This window comes from Cebus imitator, unplaced genomic scaffold (genome assembly GCF_001604975.1).
Source record: "Cebus imitator isolate Cc_AM_T3 unplaced genomic scaffold, Cebus_imitator-1.0 Scaffold183, whole genome shotgun sequence".
NCBI classification, from domain to species: Eukaryota; Metazoa; Chordata; class Mammalia; order Primates; family Cebidae; genus Cebus; species Cebus imitator.
In genome coordinates this window covers 711,669-732,702 of record NW_016107498.1, presented here as the reverse complement: position 1 = coordinate 732,702, position 21,034 = coordinate 711,669, and the positions used below count along the sequence as shown (strand labels likewise).

Sequence of the window (21,034 nt, the reverse complement as noted above, 5' to 3'; positions counted from 1 at the left end):
TTATGTTCTTTTATATCTTTTTGATTTGAGGAAAGAAAAAAATGGACAGTTTATATGAAATTTCTAAACATTTTAAGCAGTACTGTGACACAATGTTGTTTCATAAAATATCTGATTTTTAAGAGTATTTGAGAGAGGTTTGAAAATACACCTAAACAGAAAAAAAGAAAAATACATATTTTTCTGTGCATTAATAAAATCAGCTGAGGTTATGAACAGAAATACTAACAGCAGGTTTGGGATGTTCATAATGAAGCTCGCCTAAAAATGTTAAGTTATTGCCAGATTTCATGCCACTTGCAACCTCCTTTTTAGTTTTGCCTAAAGTGAAGCATCATAGACCAGAAAGGATGCTCTAATTATGGAGTCTTCATTATGGCATTTGAGAGCTGCTTATTGCTGATGAATAATGTTTATGTACATACATTTTTAAAGTTTCAAAATTATTCTTAAATGGAGCAGTTTTGCACACAGACAAAAAAATTGCTACTCTCGGTGTGTGATGTTAGGGTGAAACTGATTGTTAAAAGTTTAACAGTTATTTGTGTTGGTAGCCGTTAATGTGTATTAAATGTTTATTTTTAAAAACACATGTTTTAAAGAATATGAAAATTTTAATTTTAACTGGTTACAAGTTTTTATAACATTAGCATTCCACCTGACACTGAGTAGAAGTAAATTTTGATTTTGGTTTGTAACTACATAAATATAATGCTGGATTAAAGCCTTTGACCCTGACTTTGCTACAAGGGTGGGAACATTTCTGTTTGCAGTGCCTGACTTCATTGCTTCCTGGACCAAGGAGTAGGATTATTTTTGCTTCTTGATAGATTTAACCTAATTTAATACTGGTTTTACAATAGGAGGGATAAAGGGTAACCATCAACATCTTTTCAAAGCACGGAATGCTACTTGCAGAACAATATTTCAGTAAAGAAATATATTATTTTTAGAAATTCCCAAAAATTCAGTGGATAACCCATAGAATGCTTCGAATATATACAGTAAGATGGCATCTTCTATTTCTGAAGTATTTAATTTATCATTTTATTAGTCAAAGAATACCATAGAAAAGAGAAACAGATGAAATGATAATTTGGCAGCATCAAATGATAAAAATCCATCTTCCTGGATGCAGTTAAAACAGAAATATAAAAATGTTCTCTTCTGTCTAAGCTATCAGTTTCTGATATAGTCCCTGGAGGAAGTGGCTGGAAAGTCATTTCCACCTAATGGGTTGTTAGGTTGCTTCTGTACAGTAAGTTGGTGGTTGCAGCCCACTTCCTCTAAGACAAAGGTCCACGTCTCTAAAACCCCATCACTACTGACACTAATTGGCATTGCTGTCTGCCCTGGGCTGTGAAAGCAGGCCTGAGTGGGCATAGAGTGGGGAGCACTGATGGGGCATGTGGCACCACTGAGAAGACATTGTAGATTTTGCTAGTAGGTATGCCACATTTAGATTTTTCTTTTCTGAACCCTGTTCATCCGGTTTATATCATCTTTACACTGTCATCTGGCTTGGGAAAAGTTTGTCCAAAGCCCCGCTGGTGAACACCATGTCATTGGAAAGTATCGTCACTTTACCTAATGTTGGAACTTCCAAATATTAACAGTTACCTATGAAGATCTCTATAAAGTAATTAATAATATTACTTATAAATAAAATAAATGAACAGACCATTTTTACCTCACTAATAGACTAACACATCTATGAACTAACATTTTGTTTTCCTTTTTTCTTAAATAAGAAGCCAGAAGAGGGCATATTAGTCTTTCAAAAATCAGGTTGGAATCCATTTGGCCCAATTCAATTACAATTACCATAAATTATGGAAAGAACCTGCTTTTATTCATAAGAGACAGGAGTGAAGGATTTCGTTCCTGCAAGGGGTTTGGAATGACCAAAAAATACGAAAGCCTAATGGCATCCTTCCCTTAACAGCTTTTAACTATGTCCAAGCTCGATTGCTGAATATGGCTCCATACTTTGACGATTATATAGAAGACACAGAAAAGACAGGGAAGATAAACATTACTGAGCACTTACTATATTAGAGGGATTGTGCTGGGTCCTTTCCTGAACATTATCTTTTAAACTTTAGAGATATCACCAGACTCCTGGTTATGGGAAAGTGTGACTGCAGTTATGGCCAGTTGTAGGCAATCTCTCTACTTTCTTAAATGTATATTGAAAAATTAGTGAGTGGTGGCAGTGGGGAGGAAGGGAATTACTAAGGGAATTGATTAGTCATATTAATCATTTACATTTTTTCCCTGCATCCATTTAAAATGAAAATGGATAGCCATTTAGGTATCCAGATCCTGCCCTCTGTAGCTTCCTCTTCCCCTCTCCATCAGTTTCAGGCTGAGGAGTGTGTAGTAGGATCTTGCTTCAACAGTTGGCTTGGACCTCAGCTCCCTGTGAGAGGCTCTGCTTTCAAATCTTGGAAAAGCCCATGAGGCTCCTCAGGAAACTTCTTACTTCTCTCACAATGTCCCAAGGGATGCAAAACAAATTTGGGATTTCCCTTTACCCCTGAAGTCCTTTAGATGGAACATCTTCTTACATTTGTATCCATTTGTTTAGTTCTCAGCACAGTTCCCTGCCTCTTACTGGTATCACAGAGTGTTAACAATACAGGGCCAGGAGTAGGGTGAGCCAAGTGAGGTGCCCGGGGTACAAAATTTGAGGAGCCATTTCCTCTTGGGTCGTGCAAGCGCACTTGAAGTTGTGATTCATTGATTCTGGAGTGTGGTCCTGGATATCTGTACTTCTGTAAAGCACCACAGATGATTCTGACATGTATCTGTTCTTTTTTATATTTAATAAGTGAAGGTTTTCTTTTGCTTTGCTTAAGGAAGTGGAAACATTTGGCTTGTACCTAACGAAGATGAGATTGCATTGTGAAACCTTGTTTTCTCAGCACATGATAAATCTCACCTTTAATGTACAGACTCCTTTTGCCCCTTCTAAGATGTTTAAATAAAAGATGTATCATCACCATTTTCAGTGATCCCAAATTAAAGCAAGAGGCACTTTTACATTGAAGTCATTATTAGTACATATTTTACATTTCTCCCCTTTTTTGTGCATTTTATTTTTTTTTCAGATGAAAAAGTAGCAAGGCTAATAACTGTGTACAGAGAGCCTCAGGCTACTTGTCTCAGGTATAATTTCTTCATACACAAACTAGCTGTATTCATTCATAACACTATCACTTTATACTACCTCTAATACAAGAAGATTCCTCCCCCCCCCCATCATCAACTTTTTAAAATTAAACAAGTAGTTTGATTTGGGGGAAGGGGAATTACTATTTTAACTAATTGAAACACAAAATTGAAATATTAAATATAGGTCAACATTAAAAATGATGTTTTTCAGCTAGAATATGGATAGGTAAGGAAAGATATGTACCTTAGCTTTAAAATTTATTATTTTCTGATTAAGGAGTAAAATGCTGAATTTTTCAGTAGTCTGGCTATCTGAAATAAAGTTAGTCTGGCTATCTGAAATAAAATAATACTGTACAAATACACACCCACTTAAAATTCTACTACGTGTGCTTTACTTTTTTTGGAGACATACCATCTGGCAGCTGTGTCTCAGTGTTAAACAACTTGAGCACAGGTAATATATTTTACAATTAAAATAATAGCCTCACATTTACTAGATATGATCAAACATAAAATATAAAAGCATGCTTATCACCAACTCTATGGATATTCAGATAATATTTCAGCGCAAATCATATTGAATTGTTCTTTCCTGATCTATTTATGATTCACTCAGTTAGAACTCACTAATTGTGCACAGGATAGGAAACAGCCATCTCACAAACTTATGAGGTACTTTATAGAAATCCAACTGATATTCATGTGTCATAACTAGTAGTATCTATGGTCATTTATATAGGGCCCCTCTTGGGTTATTCAAAGTACATACCATAGTCTAGATACAGGTTTCTTATATATCAGGGTTCTAAATGTGAGTGAGTGATACAGTAAAACTGTTGGTTGTCACTGTTTTCCTTTATTATTCTTTGTAGACCACCAAAGCTGCTTTCTGTGTATTTGCTCATCCAATAATAGATTGGCTTGTCCTATGGTACTTGTATTGAAAACATGGAAACCCTGTAACACATGGGCACATGTTATCAATATATCAATGAAAAATGCAACTGTATGAAAGTATTAAGCATATCTTAATAGATGACTTTTTTTTTTTTGGGAGACAGAATCTCGCTCTGTCACCCAGGCTGGAATACAGTGGTGTGATCCGGACTCACTGCAACCTCTACCTCCTGGGTTCAAGTGATTCTCCTGACCCAGCCCCCTGAGTAGCTGCACCACCATGCCTGGTGCACACCACCATGGCTGGCTAATTTTTTATATTTTTAGTAGGGACGGGGTTTCATCATGCCAGCCAGGCTGGTCTCGAATTCCTGACCTTACGATCCGCTGGTCTCGGCCTCCCAAAGTGCTGGGATTACCCACGTGAGCCACCACGCTCGGCCTCAAACTACATTTGATCTTTACTTAAAGACAAGTTGAGGGAGTCATTCATTTGGAGAAGGCGTTAGAAGGGTATGTGTGTTTTGTTATGACACGCTTTTGTACCTAGACTTCCGTTCACAGCCATCTCTGCCTTGCAGCAGGAGAGAGTATTGAATTTCTACTTCTTTCCTTTTGATCCTAAGAAAGTTGTAAATCTCTATAGCACATAAGTTATAACTTAATTTTCCAAATTACTTGAATATGGTTGACATTAAGCTCATATCCCAGATCACTTTGCTGCACAATTCAGTTAGGAGGGAGAAGGAAGTATATTTGTTTATGTTTTTATATTTCATAACTTCTAGCATTGTCTTTGGAGTAGTCAAGTCTTAGCAAATGAAGGGATGAATGGTTTGTGATAGGCTGCATACTTTCGTATGTTCAGTTGTGTGTTTATATAGTGTGAATGGATATTGGAGAGAGTGGAGTTTTACATATCCTCGAGGTGTACTTTTTTTGTTAATTCATACTTAAGGCACAACCCTATTTAATATTTTGTGCAAAAAAACAATGTTAAGGAAATAATAGTGAAAAATAAATATTTTGATCTTTGGCTTTTTAAAAAACAGAAAGCATGTTATTTAATTTCCAGGTAGAAGGAGTAGGCGTTGACCAAGATATATATACCTTGCCTATGAGCCAATGCCTGGCTTTTAAGCTGTGATGAGTCTGTTTTCTTATTTTGGGTTTTAGGTACAATAATAATAGCCTTTGTGAGTAGAGATGAGAATGGTGGAGGGGAACATATTCTTTTCTATAATCACAGAGAGACCTAAGGTTAGCATGTTACTAGTGTTGCCTAGAAGAAAAGCAAGGCATGTGGACTTGCAAGAGGATACCTTCTTCTAGTGTATCTAAAACGTCTCTTTCCCATAGTGGTGAGTACATTCTGCCACAGCCAAGCCTACCAGGAATGTTTATCTTTTGTCTCTTGTACGTAAAGTTGGATGACAAGACAATGATTTCTGAAGAGCAACTTGCATATTCTGGCAGTAAATACATGCTAGATATTTCATGTGAATTTTATAGTTTCCATTTTTAGAAAGTTCTCCCTGGAATTTGTAGATAGTAATAGACATTTTAGTTACTTTATCTCTTTTATTTTTTAATTCACATAATTTTACAAAAGTTATGTTCACTTAAAACCTTTCTCTGCTTTTTTTCCCCCAGTGTGATCATACTTAGAAAACCTGAGGTTAACATAAATTATATATTGTAGCCTCTTAGCAGTCTAGCAGATTTCAATTTCTTAGAAAGTTGTTATGGAACCCAAAATTTGACAGATAAATGTAAAGTGTCTAGCAAGTGATGTGAATAGTAACAAAGATTTTATTTCATTTCTATTAATTATCAATGTTACTGTATTAATTTTACAGTATATGGTTCTTATTCTCTTCAGGCATGCACATATGGTCTCTTTCGTCAAGAAGCACATATACCTGTATTGAGAGACAAATTACTGATTTGCAGTCCTTATTTATTTAATGAGAAGTTTCAGTGAGATCTGAATATATAGATTTAAATCTTTAATACTATCTCAAAAACCAGGCATGGAATGAAAGAATATCATCTTTATGTGATAGATAAATTATATTTAAAATCACAACTAGCTTTGTACAAATAGGAGCAGATTAATTTTGTACACTTAAGATTATGGGGGAAATGACATGAAAGTGCATGCTGATAAAGCTTGTGCCTTCTCGTGTGTAAAGCAAGTATCTAAATATATGTCTATTTGTGTCCACATACAGAGTTAAAGGACACTTTTCCATGAAATAATGCATTCCTTTAGTAGAATTGCTGTAGATTTTCATAATTTTTTAAAAACATTTCTATTGTAACCTACATCAAAAAGGCAGCCAGCGTTTTTGTGTCTGACTATACATATGCATTATAAAAAAGTGAGTCTACTGTAATTACCAGTTTGCAGAGCAAATTCCTGCAGGGTTTGTACTCTCCCCATTAGTAAAAGAGATAAGTTGAAATGTATTAAAATTTCACTGTACAACTGGGAGTTTTTGTTCACTGTAAATGTGTTAATGTTTCTTCATTGCTTGACTGTTTGTGTTTAAATTTAGGCAGCGTGCCCAACAGGGACAAAATTATAGGATAAAGCTATGTATAAAAGAAAATCCTTCAGAGAGCACCAATAAGGCTCTTTTTAAAAATAAGCAGTTACATATAATAGTACATGGCTGTAGCCACAGAGAAAAGTTTTATCTGTCTAGTTCAGAATTATTGGAATTTTTCTTTCCCTTGTGTAAAAGTTAAGAGGACCAAGCTTATGTCAATAGCTAATATACTTTGATGTAAAAACATCCATTATTTTATTCAGTGTCACTTCTATAAAAAGAAAAAGAAATGATTCCTTTTTGTTGTTCTTATGATGAAGAGAAGCTAATAGCATTTTGAGAGAGAGGTGATAGATCACATTTTCTTCCCAAGTAAAGGAATTCTTTCTTGTTAAGAATTCTAATTACAGCCTGTTATATTTTTGGAGTATTTTTCTCTGCTTTTCTTCGTTGCCATGAACTTGGTAAATACAATTATTCATGTAGATAGGCTTACGTTTTAAAAAATTAATCTACAACCACTATCACCTAGCGTGAATATGTAATGAAATTCACAAATACAGAAAAAAGGCTCCTGTTTCTCTGCAGTCTAGAGAGGGCAGAAGTTGCAGTTATCTGAAAATGCTGGCTGCATAAGCTTTGGCCAGCTGGGGAATCAACTCTCCTCTCTCTTAAATGTTGAAAATATATTGTAGTTTTACTATTTACCTTATTTAGTTTCTTCTGCCTGCTTTGTAAGTGAAAATGAAACGATTTGCCAGTATCCATATTCTGTCCCATATGTCTCCATAGATCCACAAATAAATGGTGTAAAGAGGTAAAAATAAAATACAAATTTTCATTTTGCATTGTTGCTATCTTAATCTTAGAAATAGGGTTTTGTAGTTTATCTAGTATGTACAGATATCTGGAGGGGAGAGAAAGAGAGAAAATATGAATGTATATGTGTATGTATTTTAGTTGTTTGTATTTGTACAGGCTAATATAAAAAAGACCTTGGCTATTTCATAGTGTATATTAGCTTTCCTTAAGAAAATATATTTTTCCTCTTAAGTAGATTGATCCCCCCTGCCCCAAGATGTTTCATTTTTATTTCCTTCTTCTACACTATTCTGTAAAATACGAATTTTTAGCTGATAGACCTTGAAGTCCTTCAGCGCCGTTACTTTCTTTTGGCTAATTTGTAGAAAGGCACCATATGAAAATGGGATTTTTGATCTGATGGAGTGATTCTTGAGTTCTTATGAACCATTTATAGTCTATCAAGTAAATCCTTCTTAGTTCACGGATTATTGACCCAATGGACCATATTAGCTGCTTGGAAGCTGTTATAGCCCATTATGTTGATTCAGCTGACACACATGTGAACCCAGTGCACATGCCCAATATGACATTAACATTGTTCTGGAAGACCCTTTTTTTGCACAAGGCTTTCTATTTATTTCTTCATTTTCAAGAGTTAGCTCAAAGTTCCTGACAACCATTACATAGGTCTCTTGCTTTGCTCAGTGATGTTGAAGCATTTGTTAGTAGCTAGATAATCTGTTTTTTCTTTCTCTTTATGTCTGTTTTTAAAAACCATCTAATCTTTAAAAGAAAAAAGAGATTAATATTTTTTCAACATACTGGAGTACATTTTAACCTTCAGATGCATACAGATTTCATAGAAATGTGTGGGATTTCTCTGAGCATCTGAATGTAGCCCTTTGAATTTGAGAAAACCATCTTTTAGAAGAAAAGGTAATATCGTATTTGTGTTTTTAAAAAAATGTATTACCTGAGAGGTTTCACTTGAAAAATTCCACTGACTCTAGCCACTAGTAAAATCAAGATGTGCCTTCATTGATTTATACGAAGCACTAATGAAGCCAGCCCAGGTCTCAGCACAGGCCCCTGGGGAATCTGTGACCTAACATAAATAACATATAAGGGGCACATAGACTGTTCATCATATCACTATTATTATTTGTAATAGGAATGATTCCTGTGCTGATACCTGCTTTTAGGTGAAGAAATACATTATTTTATAATCAGAGATAATTATGATACACAGTTAGATGTACAATGGAAGGTATTAAAATGTTTGTTGAGGTATGTCACTGATGGACAGTCCCAAGACAGGTATAAGTAAAATGCTATAGAATAAACCAAGTGTTCCTGGGAGTATCTCATCTCACTGTTTTCAAATTTGGGCATTTCTTAATATAACCATTTAAAGACTATAAAATACTGTGCTGGGTCACTTTCTTCATCTAAAGTGTACCACTTTTTTGTAGAAAATCCTAGTATATATTGTTAACTGCTTACTTAGCAGTTTCTCTCGCTTTTCAAGCTGCTTAAACCTCTACCCATTCCTCTCCCTTTCTGTGTAGTTCTGTTCACGTCTCCTGTTTGGTCATAAGCTCCTATTGGAGCTGAAAACACATCTGAGGAAATCTCATTCAGGAGGAGGGAAACAAGGGGGATTATCCAGCTCCTTTCCTCCTATCCCCAGGCTGAGTGGAAAGAGCCCTGGATTACTAGCTGTGGCCATTTAGGGAAATCTCAGAGCCTCATTTTCTGCTGTTTGAAAAATCTCTAATTTTAGGGATTTTGATGATTAAATACAAGAATGTATTTGAAGTATTATGCAAGCTTCATAGCACTGTACAAACATGGGATATTATTGGTCTTTCAATCTGTCTCAATTGGCCTGGGTAATCAATTGTCATCTGAAATGTTAAATTCTAAAATGTAACAACTTTTCTCCCTTGTTGCTTTACTGGGGTAAATTTTATCACAAACCTGGAGGACTAAATCTAGTTAAAAGGTCACCTACCTATGCTCTTGCTTAGTAAATGGATTGATTACAGTGCCTTGGCATTTGGAATAAGGTGGGCAGCTCCTTTTATAAAGAGGATAAAGATTTAGAGGAACTCCTTTCTTAACAGAGTCCTTCACATGCCATCTGGGAAGGGAAAGATACTGACTTAGGATGATGTCTTACATTTGGCACAACTTGGGACAACTTTTGTGTTACTTCTGTATGTCTTTGCTTGGCCACCAAAGTGTGGGATTATCTTGCAAATTGATCATTCTTCCTAGGATTGGAGGTGCTTTTAAAACATACCATAATTTAAGCTTCATCTTGTCTTGCTTCTTGTTTAATGAGGAGTAGTTTCTTTGTAAAGTGCTTAAAGGTTTATAAGTCTTTTTGCACCTCATTATAAATCCTGTCCTTATTAATGTCTTCTCTATCATATTATATTAGTAATTGTTTTCATGAATGCCACAGAGAAATGTAATCACATTACCATCTTTCAAATTGCATTAGTGAAAATGAATAAAATATATATCAATGGAATACAAAATTGCTGATTCAACATTAAGAGGAAATGAGATTATTATTACCTAGCATCATATGATATCAGACGTGCTTTGGCTTTTTATATAAAGTTAGATGTTCTGGTAAATATAGACTGAGTTAAAATGTTTTGTTGTTTTTTTTTTCTTTAATGGCGAGCTAACCCCTTATTTTCAATTAGGTGATAGGTCTGTTCATGGAAGGAGTATTTCCTTCTATTTATGTTATTACAGCTGCCTAAGTAGCCTGTAAAATGTGTAAGTATACAGGCAATAAATGGAGTATCTTAATTGTTAAATGTTAGGTAAGAAAATAAAATGTTTTTGCCCAAATTGAAATGCCTTTTCATTTCATGTTTTTAAAATATTACTAATTGCCTAACAAAATAGCTTGTATTACCATAGGCCTAATTTAATTGAAACACTCTCTCTCTCTCTCTCTCTCTCTCTCTCTCTCTCTCTCTCCCTCCCTCCCTCCCTCTCCCTCTCTCCCCCTCTCCCTCCCTCCTCCTCCCTCCCCCTCCCTCCTTCCCTCCCTCTCTCCAAAGCTTGCATATGCTTTGATGCCATAGGAGCATGGTATTTTCCTTATATAATTGGCTATATCCCGCTGTTGATTTTTACTCTGAACTTCTAAATTATTTAAATGGGGTCTTTCTAATATCGATTGATAGTAGGTTGTGATAGTAGGTTGTGATAGTAGGTAATGACTACAGATGCTCATTGGATCTGTGTCTGGGAAAATTTATATGCCTGTGTGTATCCCTTTCTCCCTATTTGTATTTATATATCCACACAGTCATAGAAACATTTACACTCATATATAAACATATGCCCAGAAGTTTATGGTTTTCTTTCTTTGCTTGCTCCCCCTAAGCCAGATTTGTTTCTTGACTTTTGCTGAAATAATTTTTTCACCACAGTAAACTGAAGATTGTTTTTTGGTCATATACATGGCAGAATTCACCATTGTCGATTTTTAACAAATTATCTTAGAGTTTTTTTACTTTGATAATAGTATTTCTCAGCATCATAATTGAGACATTTTGTTTTTGTTTTTGCTTTTTTGCCCTTCAAATGTTTGAAATATGTACTGGAGTTTCCTGATAGAAAAATAGCAGTGGATGTTTAAATGGATATATAAGGTTTTAATAATTTCAGAGTAGAAAATATTTTTGAATACAAGCAGCAATAATATTTCTTTGTTCACTATCCGTGTATTAACCCACTTAGCATTTGTGTATTGAAGACCTAATGGGCAAAAGATACACTGCATTACGTCTGTTGGAGAATGATATATTATGGGATTAGCTGGTTTTAACACCACTGAAAGAAAGAAGGTGGGACAGTGGGATTCCTCCCACCCTTTTCCTGTTTTAAACAGCTTTATTGAGATATATTCACTTAACCATACATTCTACCCATTTAAAATACTCACTGTATTTTAGTATATTTATGGTTAGGTGCAGTTACCACCATAGTCATTTTTGGAACATTTTTATCACCTCAAAAAGAAACTCCATGCCCTTTAGCTGTCACTCTAAGCCCCATCCTCCCTAAGACAGCTACTAAACTACTTTTTATCTTTGCAGATTTCCCTCTTCTCAGCATTTCATCTGAATGGAATAATAATATTTGGTCTTTTATGACTGGCTCCTGCAACTTAGCTTAGTGCTTTTTGTGTTCATTCACGTTGCAGTACGTATCCGTGGTTCATTCCTTTTTATGGCCAAATAAAATTTCATTATATTAATATACTGAATTTTGTTTATCCATTTGTCAGTTGATGGAGGGATAGTGTTTCATGAAATGAGATTTTAAATCTCCTGATTTTTTACATCAATTGATGTTCAAAGGTCAACTTTTCCCAGTGACTCCCTTTCCATTATTTTGGATGTGTTTATTGTGAAGATTATGTATTTCTTTGGTTATAACATTTTTCTCAAGTTTTTTTTTAGTTTAATCATCTTTAAATTGCCCAGCTTTTGGTCTTTTACCATGTTGCCTGCAGTTTCAACCAATGGCACCTGGCCTTTTAGGGAGTCCAACAAACCTATGCTCTTGTGAATCTCCTTTCTCAGTCATAAGATCTAATCTGACTTTTTCATAATCTGTTTTTTGTTGAAGAGACACCAAGAAATTTCAGAACACATGAAGTACAACAAAATGATCATTTTTTACCAGCTTGCATGACATTAAAAACAATTAGACAAATGTAAGGACCTGTTTTGAATGGTTACTTTTTGATTTTCTAGTTTTTACCATCAAATAAGAGACATACTTTTAGGTATAATTTTCCATTATATGAATATTTAAATAGACTTTTTTTTTAAGGAGACAGAATAACCTCATTGTTTCTTATTTGCTACTGTTACTATTACATTAGGAGCAGTGACATTTACACTACGCTTTAACATGCTTGTGTGGACCCTTAACATTTATAATTAGCTTTGTAATCACTGATAATCATAGCACGTAAATTCTATGTGCATTGTTCATTCAAACTCAGATTTATGTATTTCTTTGTATAAATGCAGAAAACATAACCACCTTACTAAAACTATAGATTTATATTAATAGCCCGTGGTCAGAATTAGTTAGACTTTTTAGGTTGTTAATAAAGCTTTTTTGTGGGATGTTTAAAACTGTAGATCTTTGACCCATGTTCTATGTCTTTCTGACTCAACATCTTGTTTCCTTTTGATACTTGGTTGCAAAACTCTTCAGTACAACAGGTCGATATTCGTTTATATTCATCATAGATGAATTTTGTAATCAAGTACAAATGAAATTCACATGCAGTCATGCAGTTCATGCTGGTCTTAAGTAAGCCTACTAGTTGTCCACTGTGGAAAAAAAAAAAAAAAAAAGCAGAATTTTTTCACTCAAGCTGCATTGTGACTTGGACAGTTAGAAAGTTGATTTCTTCTACCAAGGCAGTGTTATATAGATTCAAGTCAGTTAGTTTTACATATTAGCATATGAAAACAGGAGGGAAAAACTGTCCTGAAAATTATACCGGGAGATATTTGCTGACTTAGTCACCATTAGTGTCAAGTGAGGTCTTTAGAGTCTTGGTGGCAGTGTGAAGTATAGTACTGTCTTAGTATATCATACAGGACTTATATAAAAGTGCTTTTTTCATCTTTTTTATCTTGTTTACAAGATCACTGTCTACGTCTACAATGCTTGCAAGCCATTATTTTGTTTATTGCAATGTATGCTATGGCAAACTTGGAATAATTCGCTTTCAGATTTATTACAGATAATTTGCTATTCCACATTTTCCTCTACTAGGGTAGAAGTCGTGTGTGTGTGTGTGTGTGTGTGTGTGTGTGGAGAGAGAGAGAGAGAGAGAGGAAGGTCTCACTCTTTCACCCAGGCTGGGAGTGCAATGGTGTGATCATGGCTTACTACATCCTTGACCTCAGAGGCTCAAGCAATCCTCTGACCTCAGCCTCCCGAGTAGCTAGGACCACAGGCACATGCTACCACGCCTGGCTAATTTTTTGTATTTTTATAGAGATAAGATTTCACCATGTTGTCCAGGCTGGTCTCAAACTCTTTGGCTCAAGCTATCTGCTCGCCTCGACCTCCCAGATTGCTGGGATTACAGGCATGAGCCACTATTCCCAGCTAGGATAGAAATGTATTCGAAGAACAAATGTTCTTTTTTAAGCCAGCCACAGTGGTTCATGCATGTAATCCCAGCACTGTGGGAGGCGTAGGCGGGTGATCACCTGAGGTCAAGGGTTTGAGAACAGCCTGGCCAACGTGGTGACACCCTATCTTTAGTAAAAATATCAGAACTAGTTGGCCATGATGGTGGGCACCTAAAATCCCAGCTACTCAGGAGGCTGAGGCAGGAGAATCTTTTGAACCTGGGAGGCGGAGGTTGCAGTGAGCTGAGATCATGCCATTGCACTCTAGCCTGGGCAGCAAGAGCAAAACTCTGTCTCAAAAAGAAAAAGAAAAAATTCTTTTTCCTCTGCCATTAGAGCCTTTTATTAATTATTGTGATGCATTTTCTTTTACCACTGTACGTACCTGGCTAATTTTTGTATTTTTTGTAGAGATGGGGCTTTGCCCTGTTGCCCAGGCTGGTCTCGAACACCTGGGCTAAAGCCATCCTCCTGCCTCGGCCTCCCAAAGTGCTGAGATTACAGGCTTAAGCCACTAAACCTGAGTGGATACTTAAATTAATGATTAGCTTTTTCTATAAATTAATATTAATGTAGGCCATGTATTTAACTATTAAGCATTTTTAAATATTTAAAATTTCATAATTCATATTGTAAATCTTGCTATACTCTCCAGAAATTAAAAAGGGGAAAGAATAGTTAAAAAGGTTTTTATGCCAGGCGCAGTGACTCATGCCTGTAATCCTAGCACTTTGGGAGGTTGAGGTAGGCAAATCGCTTGAGCTTAGGAGTTCGAGACCAATCTGGTCAACATGGTGAAACCCCATCTCTACTAAAAATGCAAACATTATCCAGATGTGGTGGCATGTACCAGTAGTCCCAGCTACTTGGGAGGCTGAGGTAGGGAGGATCGCTTGAGCCCAAGAGGAAGAGGTTGCAGTGAATCATCATTATGCCAGTGCGCTCCAGCATGGGTGACAGAGCAAGATCCTGTCTCAAAAAGAAAAGAATTTTTTTTTTTAGTTTATGTAGGAGATTAGCCAAGGTTGATGGACACATGAAGGGAGCTCCTTGTGAATAGCTTTTTTGGTTTTGTGTGTGTGTGGAACACCAAAGCCCAGAAAGGAAATCAGTTTTTTCCACTCTTATTGTGATTGGTCCTTCGGAATATGTGTTTTATGTTTCTGTTTGCCTGAAAGGCTGTATTTTGCCTTTTAAAATTTTGTGTCAGATAACTAGGGTAAGTGTTCCCAAACAAAAAATAGCTAATAGGAGTTTTATTAATTAGCCTTGTGTATAGTTCTTTTGTGAAGTACCCTATATATTAACTGAAACAACAATTTGTGCTTTCCTGAGAAATATTATTTGATGAGAAGATTGGTGTTCAATTCACATAAACTTGCAGAGTTCAAACCAACTATAAGTACTGTAAAGCTAAAGAGACCTCAGCTTTAGTGATAAAAGAACCTATCCTCTGTGTTTGAGCTTTGGAACTCATCCAAAATACTTTCAGATGTACTTTTATTTAATATTCAGATATAAAAGTGTTACCAAACATTGATTAATTTTTTACTAAATTATTCTGTTTTGTATATTTTAGATGTACTTTTGAATATGAATATTTACAATTTACTTATTTTTATTGTAAGCTTTCTTCAGTTTTCTATAGGTAATGAAAATAAACTGAGTCATAATTGGGAGATTTGTCTTCTCCACCACTAGATGATTTAAGAGCCATGTAAAAGACATAAACGTTTCTGAACCGTAATAGTAAAACAGAAATAATAATCTGTGTGCCCACCTTAGAGGATTATAGTATGAGTGATATGGTATTATGTATGTCAAAGTGTTCATTTATTTATTAAGACTAAATATGTGTTAAGCAATTTGCAAGGTGTTGGAGTAAAACAATACGTTGGGAAGAATCATAAGAGATAAAACAATCATTTAAATATAATATGTGGAAACTTTCTTGTGGCCATTAATGATTGTCTTTTATTGAGCTTTTCCTGTTGCCAGACAGGTTAACACTTACTTTATGTTCATTATTTCATTTGAGTGTTTTGCCACTGTTGTAGTGTCATTGTTACTATCATTTTACAGATGAGGAAATGGGCTCAGAGAATCATGTATTTTTGGAGTGCCTTTTGAGCATCTGTCATTTGCCAGTATACTCTGAAAGCCCAACAGACATGTCTGTCCCTCCCTTCATGGAACTTAAATTCTAGAGGGGAAAACAGACCCATATCAGATAATCACACAAATAAATATAATATTCACAACCTGTACTAAGTACTCTGACAGATCCATTATGACACAGAAGTCTAATGGGGAACTAGTCTTGAATAGGAGACAGGGAAGCGGCCTTAGGGAATGAGTAATACTTGAAATCTGAAGAATGGGTAGGAGTTAACAATTTAAGCGGGTCCAGAGCATGGTATTAGAGAAATAGGCATTGAGAATTTGGATAACAGAGGAGTCCGCTGTGTCTAACCAAGGAGGATGGACAGCCACTGTTTTTACTCTAGTAGGCAGAATCTGACAAGAGGGTGAAAATAACCTCAGTCAAGCAAATGTAATACAAAATGATCAACCGTGTGGATCTCTTAAAAGACAGAATGTTCTTAGAGGTGGGGAGAGAAGAGAAATGTGAAAGTTAATTAGGGGACAGTTTGAATCGTCTAGAAAAAAAAAAGACTTTTGGAATTATGGTAGTAACAGTAAGAGTAGAAGACAAGAAAGGAAGGGATAGATAATTCTGTAGGAAGGCAGAATATCAGTGAAAACTGTGCCCATGACTGTGAATGGAATCGTAACTCAAGATTCTTAGCTCGACATGATGTGCATGCCTGTAGTCCCAGCTACTCGGGAGGCTGAGGTGGGAGGATTGCTTGAACCTGAAAGGTCGAGGCTGCAATGAGCCATGATCTCATCACTGTACTACGGCGTGGGTGACAGAGCTAGACTCCGTCTCTGGAGGGGGGCGAGGGTGAGACGATTCCTAGTCAGTGGGCTGGAGAGCTGGTTCTGATTTCTAGATCTGTGACTTTGCTAGTTGAGTGACTTTAGGTAACATGGTAAATTATCTCTACCTCAGTTTCCTCTCTGTGAAATAAAAGTAATGATAGTAACAACTTTATGCTATTTCCTGAGAACTAAGAAGGCTTATGTTTGTAAACTCTGTAGCACAATGTCTGGAAAATGGCACATATTCAATAAATCTAGCTATTATTAATTATAACAGGTAATAATTTACTATTGTAAATAAAATCCTGAGGTTTGGTAGAGGAAAGGACAGGAATAATGAGGAGGAATCGTTCTTCAGTCTATGTAAGGGTTTCCTTTATGTTCTTGGTTAGGGTCTCTCCTCTAAACCCACTGCCCTATAATCCCAAACTATCAAATCCTTGAGCACAGGGACACGGCTATCCACTTCCCACCACTTAAGAGGCAGTGCCTGGCTCCAAAGTGATGGTTTTTGCTTAGTGATGCTGTTTGAAGCTGTAGAAGGGCATGAAATTGCCAAATTAAAGAATGAAGAGCTTGGCCATGGGAAACACCTGTATTTATTTACAGTGGAGAGAGAGAGAGAGAGGAGAGAGTAGTTGCTGCCAGAAAAACTAGGATAATCAGTCTCTACAGCCCAGGAATGAAGGAGAGTTAGTGCTGCAAGCTGCATCAAAGTCTGGGAGGACAAGGAGACTAGAAAAAAGGACCAGATGGGATGAGAACATTGCCTCTCAGAGAGAGTTTCAGGCACGTGTAGGGCAGAACCCAGATTGTGGAGTTAAAATGTAGGTGGTGGTGAGGAAGTGGAAGCGCTTGTTGCTGGGTGCATGGATTTCTCTTTCAGGAAGTCAATGGTAAAGGTAAGCAGAAGGAATAATTACTTTTAGTACCTTGCAGACTTAAGAAAATTTATGGTTGTTGTTATGGTTGTTCTTGTGGAGTATGCTGAGCATGTTCACTGCTGCCTCCTTTCAGCCCATGTCTGAGTGCCTCCAACCCTCTTTTGCACACTCAGACCAAGACCAAGCTGTATGTGGTACATTCTGTGAACTACAAACTTTGAAAATGCAGGTATGAAGAAAAGAGCAGACAGTTTCTAGTAACGGAAATTGAGGAAAGAGTTACAGGGCACCCTGGCACCCTTGTTAGGCTGGGTACTGCAGGCCTACTTTACCCAGACCCGAATACTAATCTCTGCGTAGATAGGTGGGAACAGTCTGACTGAACTGTTTGCTCTTTTCTGCATATCTGCATTTTCAAAGTGTGTAGTTCACAGAATGTAACACATGCAGCTTGGTCTTGTCCCGAGTGCCCAGAAGAGGGTTGGAGGCACTCAGACATTAGCTGAATGGAGGCAGCAGTGAACATGCTCACTAGAATGAAATAGTCTTTATTTTGACTCTTCCCGACTGTCTCCTTGTAATGCACATACATTTTGATGTTTAACTGGCTTTGATAGTTTTATGATAATTTATGTTTTTGCATGTGGGTGAGTTGGCCAGTGATCACATTGGTTCTTTTTTGTTGTGAATAAATAGTATGTCAAAGTTTTATGCTGTTTCAAAAATGTTGTTTAGAATAAAATTTCCTTTGAAGCCACAATAGTCTCTTACTCAAAATATTTATTTAGACCATATTGTTTAAATATATATAATTCCCTTAAGGGACAATTGTAGTCTATATAAATCTGAATTTAAAACAAATAGACCTTCTGGAATTCATAGAAATACAAAATGGATATTCTAGTGCTTAAGTGTTTATATACAAAAGGAGTTGAGGTGCTCCAGTGTTTGTATGTTTAGGTACAAAAAGAATAGAATTTGTAAAAAGAAATGATGATCTAAAAAGTTGAATTCCTAAATGACCAGATGTATAAAGTTATTTAGTAAGACAAAATATTTGAACATAAACTAGTTCAGAGTAAGTGAATGAATGATTCAACCAGTAAAAAAAATAAATAGACATAAAAATAAAACAAATACACAGTCTCTTAATTTGCTCTGGTCTTGAATATGGCTGTAATTAAAGTTGATGAAAGTATGCTTTAAAGACAGTACAAAATTAGGATATTTTTATAAAATAAATATTATCAAATTAATGATTTAAGTATTTATGTCTTTTATGCTGGAGTTTATATTAACTGTCCTTGAAATATCATCTCATTTTATTGGCCTTACCTTGATTTTGGTAAAACAGAGGTATTTTTTAAAAAGCATTTAAGCATTTATGAAAGCGTTTATTATTGCATTTCATTTGACATTAAAACAGTTCCCATATCTGAATTTATAATTAGATAATTTGTAAAGTTCCTTGTTTTTAGTGGAAATGCTGTCCTCTAAGCTCTTTTTATTTTGGTCGCAGTACAGTGTAGTTGTAAGTTCATTAACTAATGAACATGTATTTAAATAAACTGTTTCTAGCTTGGGATTTTCTGGTATTTCTCAGTCAATAAATTATTGAAATTGAAATAAGAACTTTTTTTTCTCGAGACAGAGTCTCGCCCTGTCACCCAGGCTGGAGTGCAGTGATGCGATCTCAGCTCATTGCAACCTCCGCCTCCCGGGTTCAAACTACTCTCCTCCTTCAGCCTCCTGAGTAGCTGGGACTGGAAGAAATATTTCTCCTTATAGTCTACAAATTTCTTTAATCACTTCTACATACAACAAAGTTTACAACCTAGTTGCAATTGGACCATATGTGGAAGAGAGATTCTTAAATATCAGGGAGATTATACAATTAAATATTTCCCTAGTGTTAAATAGAAGCACACATTAAGGATGCGGGTAAAGTATGAACTGAGTCTTCAGTGAGGACTCCAACATCTGAAACCAAATAGGAGTCCATAGATTTAATGTTAATTAATAGGAGAGAAGTACTTTACACTTGCCTGATCCAAAGCACAGGGAATGGTAGAAGCCTGCTCAGTCTTATTCTCTGTAAATGGAATTTGTCCCAATCACGTTAACAATATCTAAAATACTGCCTGTTACAAATGAGACAGTTTATATAAAAATCCAAATGGTTCCAGAAATACGAGCATCTGGAGCTGTTAAGTGAGCATGGCTTTCAGGCACAGAGCTGCAGTTTCGGATATCCCCCTGCCCACCCCTCCACCCCAGAATCAGTAATCATTGATTGCATCTAAATCTGCAGAGAGATCTTTTCCTGGCAGTTCAAGTAGTTACAGTAGATTGTTAATCTGCAAATGATCAGACTAAATCCCTTCTGTCTTCAGAATTTCCATGAAAATTAGAATTAACTGTATGAGATAAATTTATTAACCGTAGTCTGAGAGCATAGGTCAGCTTCAGCACAATTCTTAAACATAGATTTTTATTCATAAAAAGTTATACTCCATTTATGCTAATTTAACTATGGATTCACTCTATAATATTAACTGGTGAGATGGTTTTTTAAAGTAGTTATAAGGAAATGAAAGATTTTCAGTGTGTTTTTTGGCTTTCTACAATACAGTTCTACTATTCCAGATATAAAATGTTCACATAAATAATTTTTTGTTTCATGTCGGATCTAAAACCAAAATTTAAACTTTCTTATGTCACTGTTGAAATAAGAGGAGGCTTGTTTTGTATTTTTCAAAACAGGAACGAAAAAAGAATTAATAAAGAAAAAATACTCAAAGAATTGGGATGTGATAAACAGTAACAGAAATACATTAGGTCTTACAGAGCACAGAAGTGTCTTTAAAATATATTTGAAAGTTCAGCACAACATTTAACTGAAATTCAGCAGAAGAAAAGTAATATTCTAATAATAATATTTGTGTGCCATATTTTTATTTCACAAACATTTCACTTGAATATTAATTTGTTACAATGTATTTTTTGCTTTATTGACAAGTGGATAAGTTTAAGTGGAAATATATATTAGCAGCAATCTGCTTTTTTCTCTTTTGGATTTGTGATGTTATAAATCCAATATCTTACAGAATATGTAAGCCTTTATTTTTATTCAAATTTTCTAACTTAAAGGTTACTATGAATGGCCTAAAACATTATATTAGCAAATGAGCTCTGTTTGTTTTATTTACCTGTTTTTGTAAGAGATTTTGGTGATATCTAAATTTATTTTTAAAATTATCTAGGCCCCTACCATCATAAAGGCTTTAAAAATGGAAGTGGGCATTATTTATTAAAATGGTGAAAAGAGTATAGTATCTTTGAACAGATGCTGATCTTTTTTTCCTTCTTTATTTTTCAGGCCATCCGTTGCACACTGGTAAACTGCACGTGTGAATGTTTTCAGCCAGGGAAGATTAACCTGAGGACTTGTGATCAGTGTAAACATGGCTGGGTGGCACATGGTGAGGAAAATCTGGGCTTTTCTTCCCATTCTTATTATGTTCCCGTGTGTGTGTGTGTGTGTGTGTGTGTGTGTGTGTGTGTGTGT

General features: G+C 35.6%; 1 protein-coding gene across 4 annotated transcripts in view; it reads left to right on the top strand.

Moving 5' to 3' along the window:
- Positions 1-21,034, top strand: part of BNC2 (basonuclin 2) — a 453,480-nt gene that overhangs the window by 268,283 nt on the left and 164,163 nt on the right. For 3 of the 4 annotated variants that reach the window (XM_037744749.1, XM_017545926.2, XM_037744752.1), the window contains exon 4: positions 20,846-20,948. In XM_037744749.1, coding sequence (XP_037600677.1) covers positions 20,846-20,948 — 103 coding nt within the window. Of the gene's footprint in view, positions 1-17,244; positions 17,485-20,845; positions 20,949-21,034 lie in introns of those variants that run through there. The other variant, XM_037744750.1, reaches the window with a different exon arrangement.